This window comes from Engystomops pustulosus, chromosome 1 (assembly GCF_040894005.1).
Source record: "Engystomops pustulosus chromosome 1, aEngPut4.maternal, whole genome shotgun sequence".
Lineage (NCBI taxonomy): Eukaryota > Metazoa > Chordata > Amphibia > Anura > Leptodactylidae > Engystomops > Engystomops pustulosus.
This window is the reverse complement of record NC_092411.1, coordinates 153,749,182-153,768,662: the sequence shown is the minus strand read 5'-3', so window position 1 is coordinate 153,768,662 and position 19,481 is coordinate 153,749,182. Positions and strand designations below refer to the sequence as shown.

General features: G+C 42.6%; 1 protein-coding gene across 2 annotated transcripts; it reads right to left on the bottom strand.

Annotated features, from left to right (window-relative positions):
- Positions 1 to 1,629: 1,629 nt before the first annotated feature.
- FAM174C (family with sequence similarity 174 member C) lies at positions 1,630 to 17,376 on the bottom strand. Of its 2 annotated transcripts, none has more exons than XM_072111791.1 (5): positions 17,223 to 17,376; positions 14,653 to 14,711; positions 10,553 to 10,788; positions 3,288 to 3,407; positions 1,630 to 2,175 (listed from the first exon to the last, which is right to left on the bottom strand). In XM_072111791.1, the coding sequence occupies exons 2-5, from the start codon at positions 14,656 to 14,658 to the stop codon at positions 2,172 to 2,174; spliced, it is 366 nt and encodes a 121-aa protein (XP_071967892.1). In that variant the 5' UTR covers positions 14,659 to 14,711; positions 17,223 to 17,376; the 3' UTR covers positions 1,630 to 2,171. The 2 variants fall into 2 exon arrangements, with proteins under 2 accessions (XP_071967892.1, XP_071967899.1); XM_072111798.1 differs by lacking the exon at positions 17,223 to 17,376 and adding an exon at positions 17,071 to 17,205.
- Between the last annotated feature and the right edge of the window lie 2,105 nt (positions 17,377 to 19,481).

The window sequence follows — 19,481 nt, the reverse complement described above, 5'->3', positions numbered from 1 at the left end:
AGGAATTGCCCTAAACATTGTAAAATGCATTTTCCTTTTTAACCCATTGTGAAGGTGCAAATTTTAGTGTTCAATGAATCTATTGTAAGATAAAATTACATTTCTGTAATTTCACTTTCATTTATCTTTCACCCTCATGAAACGCTCATAGGGTTAACAAAATTCCCAAAGGTTGTTTTGAATATTTTCAGGGGTGTAGTTTCTAAAATGGTGTCATTTGTGGGGGTTTTCTGTCATGTAGGCCTTATAAAGTCACTTCTAACTAAACTGACCCTCCAAAAGTAGGTTTTGATGATTTTCGTGAAAATCTGAAAAATTGCACCTAAAGTTATAAGCCTCCTAGCATCCTAAAAAAAAGGAAAAGATGTTTGAAAAATGTTGCCAAGTTAAAGCAGACATATGGAAAATGTTAGTTATCAAGTTATTTTAGTGATATGACCAACTTTCCAAAAAGTAGAAAATTCTGAATTTTGGAAACATTGTTTTTTTCAAAATTTTTGGCAAATTTCCATTTATTTCATAAATAAATACTAAATATATTGATTAAATTTCTCGACCAACATGAAGTACAATGTGTCACAAAAAAAACAATCTCAACTGGATATGTTAAAGTGTTCAAAAGTTATAACCACTTAAAATCTGACATGTGTCTATTTAAAAAATGGGCCGTGTCAGGAAGGTGAAAAGTGGCTTCAGCGTTAAGGGGTTAAATTATTTATTCATTTGGCGAGGTAATGGGAAGAGTTATAGGTGCGGAGCATAGATCTGTAACAGGATATCTATTAATTGATCTACTCTGTATGCTCAAATATAAGCAGAGTTTTTCAGCACAAAAAGTGTGCTTAGAAAAAAAAAATTTGACTTAGATTTGAGGAAAAAAAAAAAAAGAAGAAAATCAGTACTTTCCGACACTCCCCGCAGGTCCTCTTATTACTTGGCAGCAACATTTGCGCGGGCCGTGCACACACTATGATGTCAGAAAGTGAGTGTCAACAGAAAGAAAGAAGAGGTGAATATTGAGTTTATTTTTTGTATACTAGGGGTAGGCTGGCTGGCAATATACTGGGGGAGGGCTGGCAGACTATATACCAGGGGCAAGGTGGCAGACTAGCTATATACTGGGAGTGGGCTGGCTGACTAGCTTTATTCTGTGGGTGGGCTGGTTGGCTGGCTATATACTTGGGGCAGGGGGCTGGCTGGCTATATACTGGAGGAAGGCTGACTATATACTAGGGGACATTGGCTGACAGGTTATATGCTGGGGGGCATGGGCTGACGTGCTATATACTGGCGGCTGGCTATATACTGGGGGGGCAGGAGGCTAAATAGCTATATACTGGAGGGCAGGGGATTGGCTAGCTATATACTGGGGGAGGCTGTGACCAATGCATTACCCACCCTAGGCGAATACTCGAGTTAATAGCTTTTGCCAGTTTTTGTGTGATACAATTAAGTAGCTTGGGTCGGCTTATACTCGAGTATGTGAGTATGAGTATGTGATTTCATTCAGATATTTGGCACACCATGAGGAGCTAAAATCTCTGATGTGCTGTGATTGGTTACTTGCTCCTCTCTTGGCATCTTCAACAACCAAACTGTGATTTTAGTAAAATAAGAATCAAACAAATGTTAAGTTTAAACAGAATGTTTTATTCATATATAAAAAAAAGGCACATTGGAAAAATAAACGTTTGTTACAAAATATGCTGCAGCATGTAGAAAATTGGTAGTACAGAATAAGAACTTGCATCTTTGCCAAACTCTCTGGCAGCAGAATCATATTAACTGTTTTTTCAACAGAATTCAGAAAATACTTTGTGTTGGGTAAACTAAAAAAACTTGTTATTCAACTGTTAGTGGCTGCAAGTCTAAAATAGACAACATTAGAAGTAGTCTACACTGTAAAAATGGAATGTACATTTTGTGCAAAGGCCGCAAAGGCAATAGAACCACATATTCTTTTAAGTCTTTACAGTTAAATCCCTTATAGCAGAATAAAGACCATCTTATCCCAAAATCAGCGAGGCCTGTGGCAGTAGTTAATGTAAGAATTTATTTGGTAACCAAGGCTTATATCCCCTCAAAACACAGACCCCAAACAGTCTGCGTCATCACAAGGACAGACAGAGCTTTTGTTGAGGTTAGTGATCTCAGATTTCCCACTTTAATAATCACCTGTCAACAGAAAGAGGAAAAAAATTATATAAATGTTTCAAAGGAAAAAAAAAGTTGTAAGTTTCATTTAAGTTCTTGATAACCCCTATCAAGTTTCCATAGAAGAGCACAAATATGCCTCAAACGATAAATCAGAATCTTTATTATCATTTCAATCGACAGTATATTACAGCAAATACATAAATACAGGGTGCGAAACGTGCATTGGGGTGTCGGACAGTGTGTACTGGTAGGGCTGTCATGGCGTCTGGTGGGTACTGGTTAATACTTTTGTGTTTGTGACATATGTTTGAATATGTGTTAATACAATGTACAATATTTATTTTCTGAATTGGGCATGTAGCAATAGCAGTACCTGTCATATATAATGTTACATTGGCCTGGATAGTGTTCAGGCCAACACCAGCGTTGCATATACATGTAATAGTGTACCCCTCAGTTTTCCCACAGTGTCCGTATTTGCGTTTGTTTTTAGATGTCCTTTTTTAATGGGGTTTTTTAGTATTTATGTATTTGCTGTAATATACTGTTGATTGAAATTATAATAAAGATTCTGATTAATTTATCGATTGAGGCATATTTGTGCTCTTCTATGGAAGCTTGAAAGGGGTTATTTTGAAGTTTCTGGGGCCTTCCTACTCTTTTGAGCGGAGATATTTGATTAGATAGTGATTTATTCCTGCAGTTAAAGATTTTTCAGTTGTCTTCATTTAAAGGAAACCTACCACTTGTAGTGGCAGGTTTCCGATGGAAATACCGGGCACCAGCTCAGGGTGAGCTGGTGCCGGAGCTTATTTTAGTTAGTGTTTTAAACCGCGGTATCGCGGTTTAAAACACTTTTTAAACGTTATAGCCGGCGCAGGCAGGTACGCGCTCGGCTCTTACCGTGCACGCGGCTCTCATTCACTTCCTATGTAGCCGCGTGCACGGTAAGCGCCGAGCGCGTACCTGCCTGCGCCGGCTATAAAGTTTAAAAAGTGTTTTAAACCGCGATACCGCGGTTTAAAACACTAACTAAAATAAGCTCCGGCACCAGCTCACCCTGAGCTGGTGCCCGGTATTTCCATCGGAAACCTGCCACTACTAGTAGTAGGTTTCCTTTAAGTTCTTACCTTCTTAAACTTCTTGACTCAAATATTTTGTCTTCATCGCTGTCCATTGATCCCAGTTCCATGGTTTCATCATAATCTGAAAGAAGCCCATACTTCTTTCTCTGTGGCTTCTTTTTTAGGCTATAAAATAATAAGGTAAACATTTTTACAAAAGTTGACGTTTAAAACGGCATTTCTAAAGGTCAAACAATAACCCTTTGATGCGCAATGGTCATTTGTACCTGAATGTCCACTCCGTTCTGCTCTTCTTTGAACTATGATATCTTTGCAACCACTTTACACATCATAACAATTTTTACTTTTTTTTTTTTTTCATGATATGTGAGACGTCAACTTGATGGGATAGTTTTATTAATTGCTCAATATGCTCATAAGGGCCCTGTAAATTATGACGGTAGTTCTAATGAGGTTAGAGGTCAGCAATCTTTTATAAAGTGCACTTTTTTATATTGAATAAGCTGAAAGTTCCAACCTTGATACTGCCCTCTGTTATAAAAGATCGGTTTTACATTAAGTCTTTTATACAAATTAGTGGTCAAGCAAAAATTAATTTTATGATTATACTTGCAAACACCAGTTCCTCGGTGTAGGCCGTCTACTTTTGAACTTCTCTCTTCTCTGGCGTGGCGTTGCATAGTATCTAGTGCGGATGCATGTGATGTCTCCTCTATGCCGGAATCCTGGCGTTACAGAGAAGCCGCCAGGCGGCTCAAAGTGATGACAGAGTCCTAGGCAATATCATGCTTGTCTGTCAATGGACTACAATGTATTTAATATAAAAAAGTGCACTTAATAAAAGATTGCTGACTTCATACTAACACCATAACTACCATCACAATTTAAAAGGGCCCTTGAATTTCTGAACAATAAAACTATGTATTTTGAGCTACTATTTTATGGATTGATATATTAGATGTAACTTATTATATGATCATGTTTTTATTGTATATTTTAATATTTTCTGGATATATTCGTCTTATTATTAATTTGGTATAATGAAACAAAAAGGAATATATAGTACATTTCCAAATATATGGGTTCTGTGCCATATTACATATAACATTGGGCACGAACATATATATAAAAAATAGAATGTAGAGTCCCTTCTTGTACATAAAATTATTTTGCTTTATCAGGTTGCAATCCTTCCTGGATTTGAGGGACGGTAGCTCAGCTTGCTACGTAGAAAGAAGGGGTCAACGGAACTCACCCCTCCTACCCCGGCCAGCTTGTGGCTCACGGAACACGTCCGCTCATGTGGACAAGTACATGAAGCTTAGCCAAGAGAAAAATTCAGGGTGGGATAATAGAAGACAGGACTTTCCTGCCAAAGGACAAATCCGCAGAGACATATAGTAGTATCTGAAAAAAGTATGTGGAGAAGTCCAAGTAGCTGTTCTACATTTTTAGGCTACATAAAGTGCCCACCTTGTAGCAAGTGCTTGTATGGAATGGGTACAGATCTGATTTGGAGGAGAGACACCTAGAGGAACTGTAGGCCATGCTAACTTTTTGACTAATACATTTGATATAGTTGCAGATGAAGCTTTCTACTCTTAATTAGCTCCAGCCCAAAGGATGAACAGATTGTCTGGCTTTCACCATGCAGAATTTTTGAAGATATACAAAAACAATTCTCATAATATCTAGATTGTAGATAGAATTCTTCCCCTTCGTGGTGGCCAGTTCCCCATTTCTTCTGACTAAAGAAACTGCAACTAGAAATCTACCTTCAGAGACAGCAGCTTATTAGAACTATTCTGAAGGAGTTCAACAGAAACCAGAACTAACAGACTAGAAACATCTTGTGATGGTAAGAACATCTTACTGTGGGACATAATCTAGAGACTGCTTTTATTAACCTAATCACCCCTGGATGATCTGGCAACTCTGGAAAGAGGATATGACATTATGGCTTTCTTGATTTTAACCCTTTCATAGAAATATAAGAATGCTCTAAATCTAGTGGGGAGTCACGTATGAAGAATAAAAAAAAAAAAAAGTGTTTACAGACTTGGAAATAGATCCTGTAGTTTACGGACTTCCTACTCTTTTAGAAGCCCCTAAGGATCTTGTTACAGAGATTTCTTCCTGTTTCAGAGCATGATGACTTTGCTTTGTCTGTTCCTGTGATGTGAACTGATCCTCCCACTTGGGCTCCCTGACCTTTGTGACTTGTGTCTCTGGTAACTATAAGAACTTCCTTTTGGAACTATAACCTCCCTCCTAGAATCTATACAAGGGGCTATTTTTCATACGAACACCGGCATATGATGAAATTCTAGTCCCTCTGGCGCTGGTGGATATATCAAAAAGCTCCTGCCTCTTGATACATCTGCGTGCCGAGCTGTGCAATATATATTTTTAGAAATATGCACAGCAGAAGAGCTTTCACTTGTAAAAGTTCACTTGCTACAGTAAGTGCGCAGGTGGAGGAGCTTCCCATTCATGCCCACTCTTGCTGGCCATGTCCCTTTGGCGTGGAGATGGTGTAAAGGGGGAAATGATCACAATTTCTTGTAACTCCTATTATTTCAGGGTTTCTACACCAGTTTTCTGGTGTAGAAGCCAGATAAATCTCCCCGTAGGGGTCTAACCAGCAGACTTTCTAGTGAGGATTGCAGCCTATAAAACAGAACTAAGCCCAGAGAACAGCCATGATGGGGCCACCATAAGAACTAGGAGGGAAGTGGCTGGCCTTAAAGAACATCTACCACCAGGATCAAGGATTGTAATCCATTTTGCCATAGGGGGCACGGGCCAGCATATAAGTGTGCTTGGTTTACCATCCTTGATCCTGGTAGTAGATTCTAAGGTTCATTTTAGCCTGGGGACATCCAACGCCAAAGCCACTTTTCAGCTTCCTGACAGGGCCCATTTTTTCAAATCTGCCCTGTGTCACTATAAGTGGTTATAACTTTGGAACGCTTTAACATATCTAAGTGATTTTGAAATTGTTTTCTCGTGAGACTTTGTACTTCATATGTCAGTTGAAAAATTTTGGGGGTATGTTTTGTTTTGCGTTTATCTATGCAAAATAGATATTTGGTAAATAATTGGAAAAATTCTTGATTTTTGAAATTCAAAATGTTCTACTTATTCCATACATAGTCATAACAGCAAAAAAACTTTAACATTCACCGAATGTCTACTTTATGTGGACATGGGCTTTGAACGTTAGGTGCAATTTTTCACATTTTCATTAAAAAAAATGGAAAACCCTGCTATTGAGGGACCTGCTCAGGTTTCAAGTCACTTTAAGAGGCCTAAATAAAAGTAAAACCTCATAAATTACCCCATTATAGAAACTACACCCCTCAACGTACGTAAAACAACTTTTATGAAGTTACAAAATCGGATGCAATTTTGTAATTTACATTTTTTTGGCTAAATTAATGTGTTTTTCATAAAATGTACAAATTCTCAGTGGATTAAATACCAAACGGTCCACAAAATTTGATCCCCAATCTCTCCCGAGTATAACAATTTCCATATGTGGTGGTAAAGTGCTGTATGGGCACATGACAGGGCACTGAAGGGAAGCTGTGCCATTCAGGGCAGATTATGCAATGTCCCTTTTTATTGGCTATACAATCTTTATTTTTTTGGCAATTTGGACATACAAGGGCTTATTTTTTGCGACATGAGATGAACTTTACAAATACTTCATTTTAGTGTGTCATTAGCTTATTGATGAGATTATTAACTCTTGAATGTATAGAGGAAAAGAAAATTGTAAATTTTGGTTTCCTTTGTATTTTTTGGGGGTTGTACATTGTACACTGAAAATACTACCGTATATACTCGGGTATAAGCCGAGATTTTCAGCACAAAAAATGTGCTGAAAAACGTCCCCTCGGCTTATACATGAGTCATACAGTCATAAAAAATCTTTAAAAAATAATAAACTTATATACTCACCCTCCGGTGGCCCCAACCTGCAGCGCTGCTCCCCCGATGTCCGCGCGGGTCCTCTTCTGGCTTCGGCGCCCGTCTTCACTAAGTTCGTGACGGGCGCCGCCATGTTTTTCCTCCAGGCGGCGCCTAGTATGACGTCACCAGTGGCGCGTCATACTAAGCGCCGTCCGGGAGAGAACAATGGCGGCGCCCGGCACGAAGTTAGTGAAGACAGAAGACGGGCGCCGAAGCCGGAAGAGGACCCGCACGGACATCGGGGGAGCAGCGCTGCAGGTCGGGCCACCGGAGGGTGAGTATATAAGTTTATTATTTTCTTTTAATGAAGGGCTGGCTGTATACTAACTACTGGGGGCAGTGCTGTATATACCACTGGGGGCAGTGCTGTATATACCACTGGGGGCAGTGCTGTATATACCACTGGGGGAAGTGCTGTATATACCACTGGGGGCAGTGCTGTATATACCACTGGGGGCAGTGCTGTATATACCACTGGGGGCAGTGCTGTATATACCACTGGGGGCAGTGCTGTATATACCACTGGGGGCAGTGCTGTATATACCACTGGGGGCAGTGCTGTATATACCACTGGGGGCAGTGCTGTATATACCACTGGGGGCAGTGCTGTATATACCACTGGGGGCAGTGCTGTATATACCACTAGGGGCAGGCTGTATATACTATACTACTGGGGGCAGGCTGGCTAGATACTGGGGGAGGGGGGTCTGTGACCAATGCATTTCCCACCCTCGGTTTAAACTCGAGTCAATAGTTTTTCCCAGTTTTTGGTGGTAAAATTAGGGGTCTCAGCTTATACTCGAGTATATACGGTAACTGTAATATTTTTTTTGGTTGACAGTGCTGGTTTAGGGCTTATTTTTTATGTGTTTATGTGTTATGAGTCGTCCTTTTCATTGGTACCATTTTGGCGCACATAATTATTTTAGATCACTTATTAGAACATTTTTTTTAAGTGAGTTTTTTGGGTTTTGTTTATACGGCATTCACCAATCGGGTCCAATAATTTTTCTGAGTTATTGTACAGATTGTTACAGATGCAGCGAAACCAAATATGTGGGTTTTTTTTGATGATTTAGTGGGGTTTTTTTTTTTTAGACTTTATCAGACATGCATAGGGAATGTTTGTGTTCAGGGGACTTTTACTTTAATTCTTTTTATTACAAAGACTAAGTTTTTTTAAACTTTTTAAAAATCATTTTATACTTTTAAACAAGTTGGCTTGAACAAGCGATGCGCTGTCATAGTGACCGCCGCATCTATAGTGCATCGCTGCAGGGCACGGAGGTGCCGATCATTACCATGGCAACCCTGAGGTCCGATAACAGTGCAGCTGTCAGCAGGCTGTAAAAAATACGCCCAAAAACTACATTAAAATTATGAAATGTTCACATCTGACCTCTGAAAATTATCAAATAGTAACATCTACCCCGATATGATACCAAGAAAAAGTACAGCTTGTCCCACAAAAAATAAGCTCTGTAAACAAAAAAAAATATAAATGTTATGCCCATTAATACATAGCGATGCAAATACAAGCAAATCTCTCACAAAATGAGTTCTATATTCTACAAAACAAGTTAACCGTAAAAAAGCTATATAAAAGGGGTATCGCCGTAATTGTGATGACCCATAGAATAAAGATAACACATTATTTTTATGGTACAGTAAATGTCCGGAAAAAATAATGCTAAAAACCATAAACCATAAAATCATTAATGATTATTTTTAACCACCACCAAGAAAGAGTTAATAATAAAAATAAAAAAAAACAGCTATTGAATCCCCCTGTAAATGATGTACCTGAAAAGTGAATCTCATCCACAAAAAAATAATCCCCCATATGTCCAATTTACAAAAAAATAAACATTTTATAGCATGTAAAATGTGACAATGCAGATCTGCTCCAAATGGCGCTCCTTCCGTTCTATGCCCGGCCGTGTGCCCATACAGTAGTTTACCACCACATATGGGGCATCCTCATACTCGGGAGAAATAGGGTTTCAAACTTTGTGGAGTTTTTTCGTCATTTAATACTTTGTGACGGTTTAATTTTGGGCCAAAATTAATATATTGTCTAAAAACATTACACCTTGCATCTAAAGGATTAACACACTTCTTAAAGTTGATTTTTCACACATTGAGGAGTGTAGTTTCTAAAGTGGCATGATTTATGGGGTTTTACTATTAGGCCTCTAAAAGTCACTTAAAGTGTAACCGTCATTCTGAGCAAAAAAAAAAAAACAAAACAAAAATACATAATTCTGCTCCAAGTGTCCCTGGGAATCATTCCTCAAAATATTTTGCCTCTCGGTCCTCATTTAGTACCTTTTTTGGCCCATAGCAACCAGGGTTTCCAGCTCTCAAAAAAAACTACAATCAGCAAGATGAAGGGGCGGAGCCTGCCTCCTGTCACCTCATCACAAGCACGAGGTGCTGACCAATGAGACCAGAGCTATCTATCATCTATCTATCTCATATCTATCATCTATCTATCCATCTCATATCTATCTAGCTATGTACCTATCTAAGTAACACCCCAGCACAGCACATGAGGGCACAGCTTGGAGAGTGTCTCCTGCCACTTCCTTGTGTGAGGTGATGGGGGGAGGGAGGGCTGCAGCTTGTGTCTGTGTGGATTATTTCTTTATACTCAAGTGTAGGGAAAGCTGAGGAGAGATAAGTGTAGATGTTTGGTCACTACATTTAGTGAGGGCTTCTACCTGCACATGACTGAGTGCTGGGGCAGTGACACATGACTGCTGCAGACATGAGGTAATCAGCTGTGAGCAGAGAGGGGGATGGGGGCGTCTCTCCCTCCCGTAGTCTCAGCTTCTTTATGAAGACGGAATGTCCATAGTAACAGACATCTGAGCAGTCACTGCCATCTCGGGGAAGTCTGCAGAATACAAGAGGAAGGAGCAAGATTTGGGTAACTAATCCAATTGCAAAAGTGCTTAAAATTACCTGCCCTACAACATATCAAATGACGGTTACACTTTAAAGCTGGGCAGGTGCCTCTCAATAAGGTTTTTGGCAATTTTAATAAAAATGAGAAAAATTGCACAATTCTGGACCTCTTAACATCCTATAAGAGAGAGAGGATGCATAAAACCCTGTGCCGATATAAAGCAGAGATTAATGTTAGTTAGAAAGTTACTTGCAATTAAAAATGTTTGACCTGAAAAATTCTGTGAAGCTGGGGCAAAAAGAGCCCAGAATACCATAGTAGACTATGAAATTCCATACAATTTACAAAGTAAACATACTATATAAATGAATGTATGTATAGCATACATGAGGGATGTCGAATTACTGTACTGATTTCTCACCTACACGTCCGGATCACAAAGTAGAGTACAGCTAACACACTGATTCCAATCAAAACATAGAAGGCTCGCTGCATCATTTCAAAGTTGTCCCAGAAGGATAACCGAGTAGGTTTTGTAAATGAAGAATTTGTGGCCAGTGTTGAACTGGTAACTGTGACAAGCGTGGTATTTTCCTGTCCCTCGGTACTTCCAGCCACAGGCATCATAAAAATGAGCAAACATGGGTAGCACCACATCTGCAAGAACATACAAAGCAGTGTGTCAAACAATTACACAAAATTCACAGTACCTCCAGGCATGTGAAATACAGCTGACCTCAGCCCATGAGCCCTATCCATGAAGGTTCTACATGGACAACATTGACTATGATTAAGTGGGAATAGCTCATTGGTGGGCATGTCAAAACACAGGTCCCTACTTATTGAAAGCTTTTTATTTTTTACAAAACCACGTTTCACAGCTTTTTGATACAAGAGCCATGAATAGAATATGTTTTTTTATGGATCAAGGATCCGTTTTATTTTTTATTTTTTTAGACAAAAACATGTTTATTGATCATTCATCAATATACATAAATTAATTCAAACAACAAACCAACGAATCTTGCAGTGAGTTGCTGGTTATTACAATACAAAGATGAAATCGACATTATTTCCTAAACATGAAAATGTCAACAGATATATTTGAGGAGGAGAAATCCTCCCTTCACCGTATTTCTCCCAATACTTAAATATGGCACATGTCTACAAAAAGAGTAAGTAAATAGATAGGAAGGAAAAGAAAGAATGAAAAGAGAGATAGGATAGATATGTTATTCTACTGTCCTAATACACTAATGTACTAACAGGGGTCGGATTACTACACAGGACCTAAGGAGGCATCTCAGTTCCCGAATTTATAGGGTATTTATGATCTAATGAACTAAACTAACATTAAAATTAAAATTAGAGGGGCATATTTAGGTTCATATATTTAAACTTAGCCACAGACGCCAGTTATCTTTAAAATGTTTACTTCTTATTATACCTTGTTCCCACATGTACATTTCGTAGCGGTGGCATACATTCATACTCTCTATTATTGAATCCATATTAACATGGCTAGCAGATTTCCATTGTTTTGCAATAATCATTCTCACCACCGCACAGTCTGCTTGTTAGCCATTTCTCGTTCTCAGAAAACCCCCTCATGTATATGTCCAGTAGAGCAATGGCGGGGCAAGGTGGGGTATAAGTATTCCTTATCATTGAAATAAGGTCAAAGGTATAGTTCCATATATGCACCACTCGATCACAGGTCCACCACATATGTAAGGTTGATTCTATGGCCGTACATCCCCTCCAGCAGTACTCGCTGGAATCTTGATTACCCTTTGCAAGTTTTTGGGGAGTTATATACCACCTGCTCCTAATTTTGAACAGATTATCCATGTGATTTGTGCATAGCAGGTTCCTGTTTGAATCCTCTATTGCCTTCCTCCACTGTTCTTTTGAGAAGGACAATCCAAGTTCTTTTTCCCACCTTGCCATATACGGTAATTTACCCCTACTATATCGGTGGATAAGATCCCTATATGCTGCAGAGGTGCCTCCTTTTGATCTAGATGACTTTATATATGTTATGAATCTCAGACTAGTGTAAACCGATTCCTCTGAAAGATCTTTTACTGAATGGAATAGGGATTTTAGCCTAAGATGTTTGAACCAATCCGATGAGGGTATATTAAATTCCTGTCTCAGTTCTCTAAATGGTATCCAACTACCATTTCTCTTCAGGGCCTTAAGATTTTTAATTCCTGCCTGTATCCATACTGTCAAATCAAGGTCATCTACTAGACATTCTACAGATATTAGATCTATTTCATCCAGGGAAGGTTTTATTTTATCCTTAAAAAGATAACAATACTTGCTCCATGCATGCAGCATCGCACCTGTCGTTACTAATATATCCCTCCCTAAAGTACCTACCGTATTTTCCGGGCCATTAGGCGCACCGGAATATAAGGCGCATTAGTCCGATGCGCCTTATATATGTAATAATTCCATATATAAGGCGCATCGGACTATAAGGCGCAGGGTCGGGGGCGTGGCGGAGGTGCGGGGGCGGAGCGGAGACCCGACGGGACGCGACGCCGAGAAGAGACGCGGCAACGCGGGGAAGGTGAGTGGGGAAGGTGAGGGGGAGGTGGAGGAGGGCAGCGGACCATACTTACATAGGTCCCCGCTACCGGAGACAGCAGATCTCCAGCGGGAACTGCAGACCACGCGGCAGAAGTGGAAAGTACGGTAATCTTTTTTTCCCCTTTAGTTCTAGAAGTTTATCCAACAACAGAGCTTTTAATGAGCGTACATTTGCTACCTCTGATTCTATTCTTTCCCACCTATCCTGTACTCTCCCTGCAGACCACCACTTCCTAATAGGTTCTAATAATGCTGCTTCTTGATAGAGTGCAATACTAGGAAGACCTGCTCCTCCCGAACTCTTTGGGCAGTTTAGGACCCTCCTCGCTATTCTTGGTTTTTTATGTGCCCAGACCCATGTAACTAGGTATTTCTCTATTTCCTTAATAACATGCTTAGTTAAAGGAACCGGAATACATCTAAAGTTGTACAGGATTATCGGCAAAATATTTTGCTTGACATAAAAGACTATCTAATAAAGCTGTCACTAAAGATGAGCCTTTTTTACACAACTCTTTGACCTTATCTAGTACAAACTGGCTATTTACTCTTCTTGTATAATCTATTGTCCGTCCTATTTTTATCCCCAGATATACAAAACTTTTTTTTTGCAATTACATATTTAAACCTGTTTGCAATTTCTTGCTCCAATGTGAGACTACCATTAAGGACCAAAATATGGCTTTTGTTCGCATTTACTTTGTAATAAGACAATATTGAGAATTCCTCAAGCGTGTCCCCTAAGGCCTTTAGTGAGACTAATGGGTCGGAACATGAGATCACGATATCGTCGGCATACAAACTAATTTTATACTCCGATATATTTGTTTTAATTCCTTCTATTTCACAGTTATGCCTTATTGAGCACGCCAGCAGCTCGATAAACAGATTAAAGAGCAGGGGTGACAGTGGGCATCCCTGTCTTGTGCCATTACTTAGTTCAAATGATCCGTTTTAAAACTCTAGTCACCCCTTTAATACAAAAACTACACATAGGCTGATTCTTAACAATAAGAAACATGGGTGAGTTAATAGAGCCTGTGTGTACCAAAGGGTGTGTGCCAAGTTAAATTTTTATTGTTCTCATACTATCAATACCTGGGGAAAGACACCAAGCAAAGCACCAGAGCAATTTCAGGCACTACTTTAAAGGGGTTGTCCGAGGGTATAAAGAAACCCTTGGGTGGCTGGGAAGGGGTGGGTTAAATGGGTGGGGCAGTCCCTCCCAGGCTCCAGCCTGCAATCTCTCTAGTCCGTGCCCCATGTAAACAAACAGGGAGATGGAAGCCACGCTGCATTCAGCATCTTGGTGGGTGTGGCCAGCGGGAAGCTGAATGCAGTGCGGCTTCAGTGCCATTAGTTTATATGGGGCCTGGAGCGGAGAGATAAGTAAATGTTTATTTCTTTTAACCCGCCCCATCCCGGCCACCCAAGGGTTTTTTATACCCTCCAACAACCCCTTTATAGTAAATGGAGTGGCATTACATATGCTCCACCAATTATTGAGAACAGGACCCCAATTCTTGTGATCGGAGGGGTCCCTGCAGTTGATTAGATTGTTATCCCCTATCCTGTTGATATAATATAACAATATAACTTTGTACAACCCTTTAAGGATAGGTAATCAATATTAAAATCCTAACAAAACCTTCTACCTGCAGAATCCAACAGAAAAAATTACATTCCACAGATTTAAAAACATTATTATCCATGTCATGTTTTAGTCATAGTTTAACAACACAATGGAGCCATTTTCAAACAATGTTTATAGGCAGTATGTAGTTATTAACATACCTACCAGAAATAATTCAATTAAATAATTACAGTGTCCCATTATATCATAATTTGAAAAACATCTGTGCAATAACTTATCCTTCTAAAAAAAAAAAACGGGTTCAGCAATACAATTAATTTACCAACCTCCATATTTTACTTCTGGGCTGTTGTCTTGTGGTGGTTCTTCAATGGTGTTTTACTAGCTATCAGAAGATGTAAAGAAAAAGAGTTAAAGGCAACTTCATCACAAGACACAATTCACCCACAACTGTTTGACCCCACGCGGGTGCGTAAAATGGTGAAAAGATCAGCAGTTGCCCACACCATGCTCACAGTGCTCTGGTAAGCACAGAAAATGGACAGGGAGAGGACCTTCCTGTCTGCTCAGGTTAAGATTTGAAGAAAAACGGAGCAGTAAGTCAAAAGAAGGTGGCATGATTCACTAGCAGCCTGGAGAAAACTCGACTCATCTCTTCAGAAGTTAACTCATCTCTACTCATTTGCATATCAGAAAAATGTCTGTAATTAAATTCCAGTGCCTCAGTGGCCGTTCATTTTAGGTGATATGGGGAGGACATTTGTCCCTTTACTAGCAGGTATTTCTGGTGTTAGGGGTAAAATTCTGGTTACAGGTCTTCAATAAATTGCAATAATATGATCAAAAGTTGTAACACAGTAATGGTCAAAATTCTGTCGAAAGTTACAGATGTTACAGTCCTCCTACTTTCCAAAGTCTACAGTCTCTGTAGATTGAATCAACTACAATGTCCTGTATACGTTGCATCTGGCATCACTTGCGGTAGGGTAAACTGTTCAATCTAAGTGCCCCCGCACACAACAGTTTTTTTTTTTTCTCCATGTAAAGAGCCATGTGAGAACTTTTTTGGCATAAAAAAATTTTACTTCTCAGTGACGTTATCTATTATTCCACGCTGTGTTATTTATTCTTTGGTTCTGTACAATCACGGCGATACCATATTTATATAGGTTTTATTGTGTTTTAACACAAAAAAAAAAAAAGCTGTAAGGAAAAAAAAATTGTTCACCATTTTCTGACGTTAATAACGTTTTCATACTTCGGTGTATAGAGCTGTGTGAGGTTTCATTTTTTTTGCGAGATGTGCTGATATTTTCATTGCTATAATTTTGAGGACTATGAGACCTTTTGATCATTTTTTAATTAAATGTCTTATGTTACGTTAGGTGGTTCAGTGCCGGCAATAACCGTTTTTATATTTTGATAGATCCGGCATTTTAGGATGCGGTGATACCAAAAATGTAATTTTCACTGTTTAGTTTTATACCAGTTCTAGGGTAAGGGAGGGGCGATTTGAATTTATATTTTTTTCACTATTTCTTTGACCCTCTAGGGTACTTTAACCCTAGATCAGTGATGGCAAGCCTTTTGGTGGCCGAGTGCCCAAACTGCAACCCTTATTTATTGCAAGGTGCCAACAAAAAATTAAAGCATTAACTTATTATTGCTTCCTGTTCTTCAACAACTTTCAATCATTTTGGCCTACTGAGGACAAGATGGAAAATTTGCATCATTTTAGCTTCTTTCCAGTGTCCCTCTGCACACAGAGAATCGAGGGTCAGCAGAAGGTCCTCCAAAGATAATTCGGCCCTATATACTCATTCTCCCTCTTCCTACAGTCCCAAGCAGCAAAGTAAGTATCACTTTAATATAGGACCAAAAGCAGCATCTTTTAAGTTGCTTGGAACTGCAGGAAGATTCTTTGAATCCTGTCTGGTGTGCTGGGGCAATGGCCCAGGTGCTCACAGAAAGGGCTCTAAGTGCAACCTCTGGCACCAGTGCCATAGGTTCGCCACCACTGCCCTAGATGGTCTGGTCGTTCCTACCATATACTGCAATACAACTGTATTGCAGTATATGGCGTTTTGACATAGGATTCATTACAGTGTCTGTCATGGCAACTGATCGCCTCTCCCCGATGACATCAGGGGGAGTGGTAATCTCAACAAAGATGGCGCGTCCATTCGTCTCAGTCTTTTACATGCCGCCGGCGATTGAAGGGTTAACAACCGCCACTGAAAATGCACAGAGGTAAAAATGATTGTGATGTTTGGATGGGGGCAATATAAATTCAACACAAGTCTCAGGAACAACAAACTGGTCCCACCAATGCTTGAGAATTGCCTACTGGAGAACTGCTAAATTTTGCCAATAAATATTTTTAAAAATGGTGGTAGTGTTGATAGATTATGCCATTCTGGTGGCCCATGAGACATTCAAATAAAATTCTTCTACTGAATATGTATTCCATTGGAAAGAACTGTGCTTAGATGAAATAGCAGGCTCAAAAACAGCAAGACCAACTTAACAGCTACACAAATCAGAGTCTCCTCATACCGGACACCAGGCGTTAACCTGACATAGCTGCTTCTACTAGAGAGGCATACAGTGTTAGAAATGCCCTGAATGGTGTGTGCTTTTCACAAACAGGAGCTTATGCGGATACGTCCTGGTATCATGGGGTCCCACAACCTGATAGTACATATCTGCTGACATGACTTGGGGCCAAATACACGCTATCTTACCAGCACCTGTGCCCGGTGCTATCATAGGCAAAGCCGCATGGAGCAGCCTCCCCTGTATAAAGCTTTACTATCTACTACACATAGTCCGGGGAACATCACACAGTACACCAGAGATCCGGGAGACACACTTCAAGGTGTCTAAAGCTACTCACCACCTGTCCAACCGCCGGATACCCAGATGTTACCTTCCACTTCCTGCACCAGCCCCGCCCACCACCACGCGCTGGACACGTCACTAAGCAATGTCATGTGATCCGAGAGGTTAGGGGGGAAATCTATGCTGGGTCATGTGATCGGCCGGAACCTGCCCACGGAAAAGAAGGCGGGGGATAAACAGTTAGATTAGAAAATAAGTGTGTTTGAGGGGACCTGGGGACAATGTGTGTGTGAGGGGCCGCAGGGACCTGGGGACAGTGTGTGAGGGGCAACGTGTGAGAGGCCGCAGGGCCCTGGGGACAGTGTGTGAGGAGCCGCGGGGAACTGGGGATAGTGTGTTTGAGGGGACTTGGGGACAGGGTGTGAGAGGCCGCAGGGACCTGTGGACAGTGTGTGAGCGGCAGGGTGTGAGGACCGCAGGGACCTGGGGACAGCGTGTGAGGGGCCGCAGGGACCTGGGGTCTGTGTGTGTGTGAGGGAGCTAGGGGCAGGATGTAAGAGCCCCTGGGGACTGTGTGTGTGAGGGGCCACAGGGACTTGAGGACTGTGTGTGTGTGAGGGGCCACAGGGACTTGGGGACTGTGTGTGTGTGAGGGGCCGCAGGGTCCTGGGGACAGTGTGTGTGTGAGGGGCCGCAGGGACCTGGGGACAGTGTGTGTGTGAGGGGCCGCAGGGACCTGGGGACTGTGTGTGTGTGAGGGGCCGCAGGGTCCTGGGGACAGTGTGTGTGTGAGGGGCCGCAGGGTCCTGGGGACAGTGTGTGTGTGAGGGGCCGCAGGGACCTGGGGACAGTGTGTGTGTGAGGGGCCGCAGGGACCTGGGGACAGTGTGTGTGTGAGGGGCCGCAGGGACCTGGGGACAGTGTGTGTGTGAGGGGCCGCAGGGACCTGGGGACAGTGTGTGTGTGAGGGGCCGCAGGGACCTGGGGACAGTGTGTGTGTGAGGGGCCGCAGGGACCTGGGGACAGTGTGTGTGTGAGGGGCCGCAGGGACCTGGGGACAGTGTGTGTGTGAGGGGCCGCAGGGACCTGGGGACAGTGTGTGTGTGAGGGGCCGCAGGGACCTGGGGACAGTGTGTGTGTGAGGGGCCGCAGGGACCTGGGGACAGTGTGTGTGTGAGGGGCCGCAGGGACCTGGGGACAGTGTGTGTGTGAGGGGCCGCAGGGACCTGGGGACAGTGTGTGTGTGAGGGGCCGCAGGGACCTGGGGACAGTGTGTGTGTGAGGGGCCGCAGGGACCTGGGGACAGTGTGTGTGTGAGGGGCCGCAGGGACCTGGGGACAGTGTGTGTGTGTGTGTGTGTGTGAGGGGCCGCAGGGACCTGGGGACAGTGTGTGTGTGTGTGTGTGTGAGGGGCCGCAGGGACCTGGGGACAGTGTGTGTGTGTGTGTGTGAGAGGCCGCAGGGACCTGGGGACTGTGTGTGTGAGGGGTAGGGTGTGAGGGGCTGCAGGGACCTGGGGACTGTGTGTGTGTGAGAGGCCGCAGGGACCTGGGGACTGTGTGTGTGAGGGGCCGCAGGGACCTGGGGACAGTGTGTGTGTGAGGGGCCGCAGGGACCTGGGGACAGTGTGTGTGTGTGTGTGAGAGGCCGCAGGGACCTGGGGACTGTGTGTGTGAGGGGTAGGGTGTGAGGGGCTGCAGGGACCTGGGGACAGTGTGTGTGTGAGGGGCCGCAGGGACCTGGGGACAGTGTGTGTGTGAGGGGCCGCAGGGACCTGGGGACAGTGTGTGTGTGAGAGGCCGCAGGGACCTGGGGACTGTGTGTGTGAGGGGTAGGGTGTGAGGGGCTGCAGGGACCTGGGGACTGTGTGTGTGTGAGAGGCCGCAGGGACCTGGGGACTGTGTGTGTGAGGGGCTGCAGGGACCTGGGGACTGTGTGTGTGTGAGGGAGCTGGGGACAGTGTGTGAGGGCGCGTTCACACGTTCCGCTATCGTCGCGTTCATAACGCGACGCTAGCGCACAGTGGGCGGGGATCGGGTCGATCGCATATGCTTTTCCCGGGAAACGCATGCGATTAATAACCCGATCGCATGCATTTCTCTGGAAACATATATGCGATCGCCCCAAACTCCGCCCCCTGTGCGCCAGCGTCGCGTTATGAACGCGCCCTCAGGGACAGGATGTGAGAGCCCCTGGGGACTGTGTTTGTGTGTGAGGGGCCACAGGGACTTGAGGACTGTGTGTGTGTGAGGGGCCACAGGGACTGGGGACAGTGTATGTGAGGGGTAGGGTGTGAGGGGCCGCAGGGACCTGG

Coding starts and splice junctions, on each gene's coding strand:
- FAM174C (XM_072111791.1), bottom strand. Junction 3,408..10,552: donor TTTGTGATCCGGACGTGTAG/GTGAGAAATCAG, acceptor ATTATTTTATAG/CCTAAAAAAGAAGCCACAGA.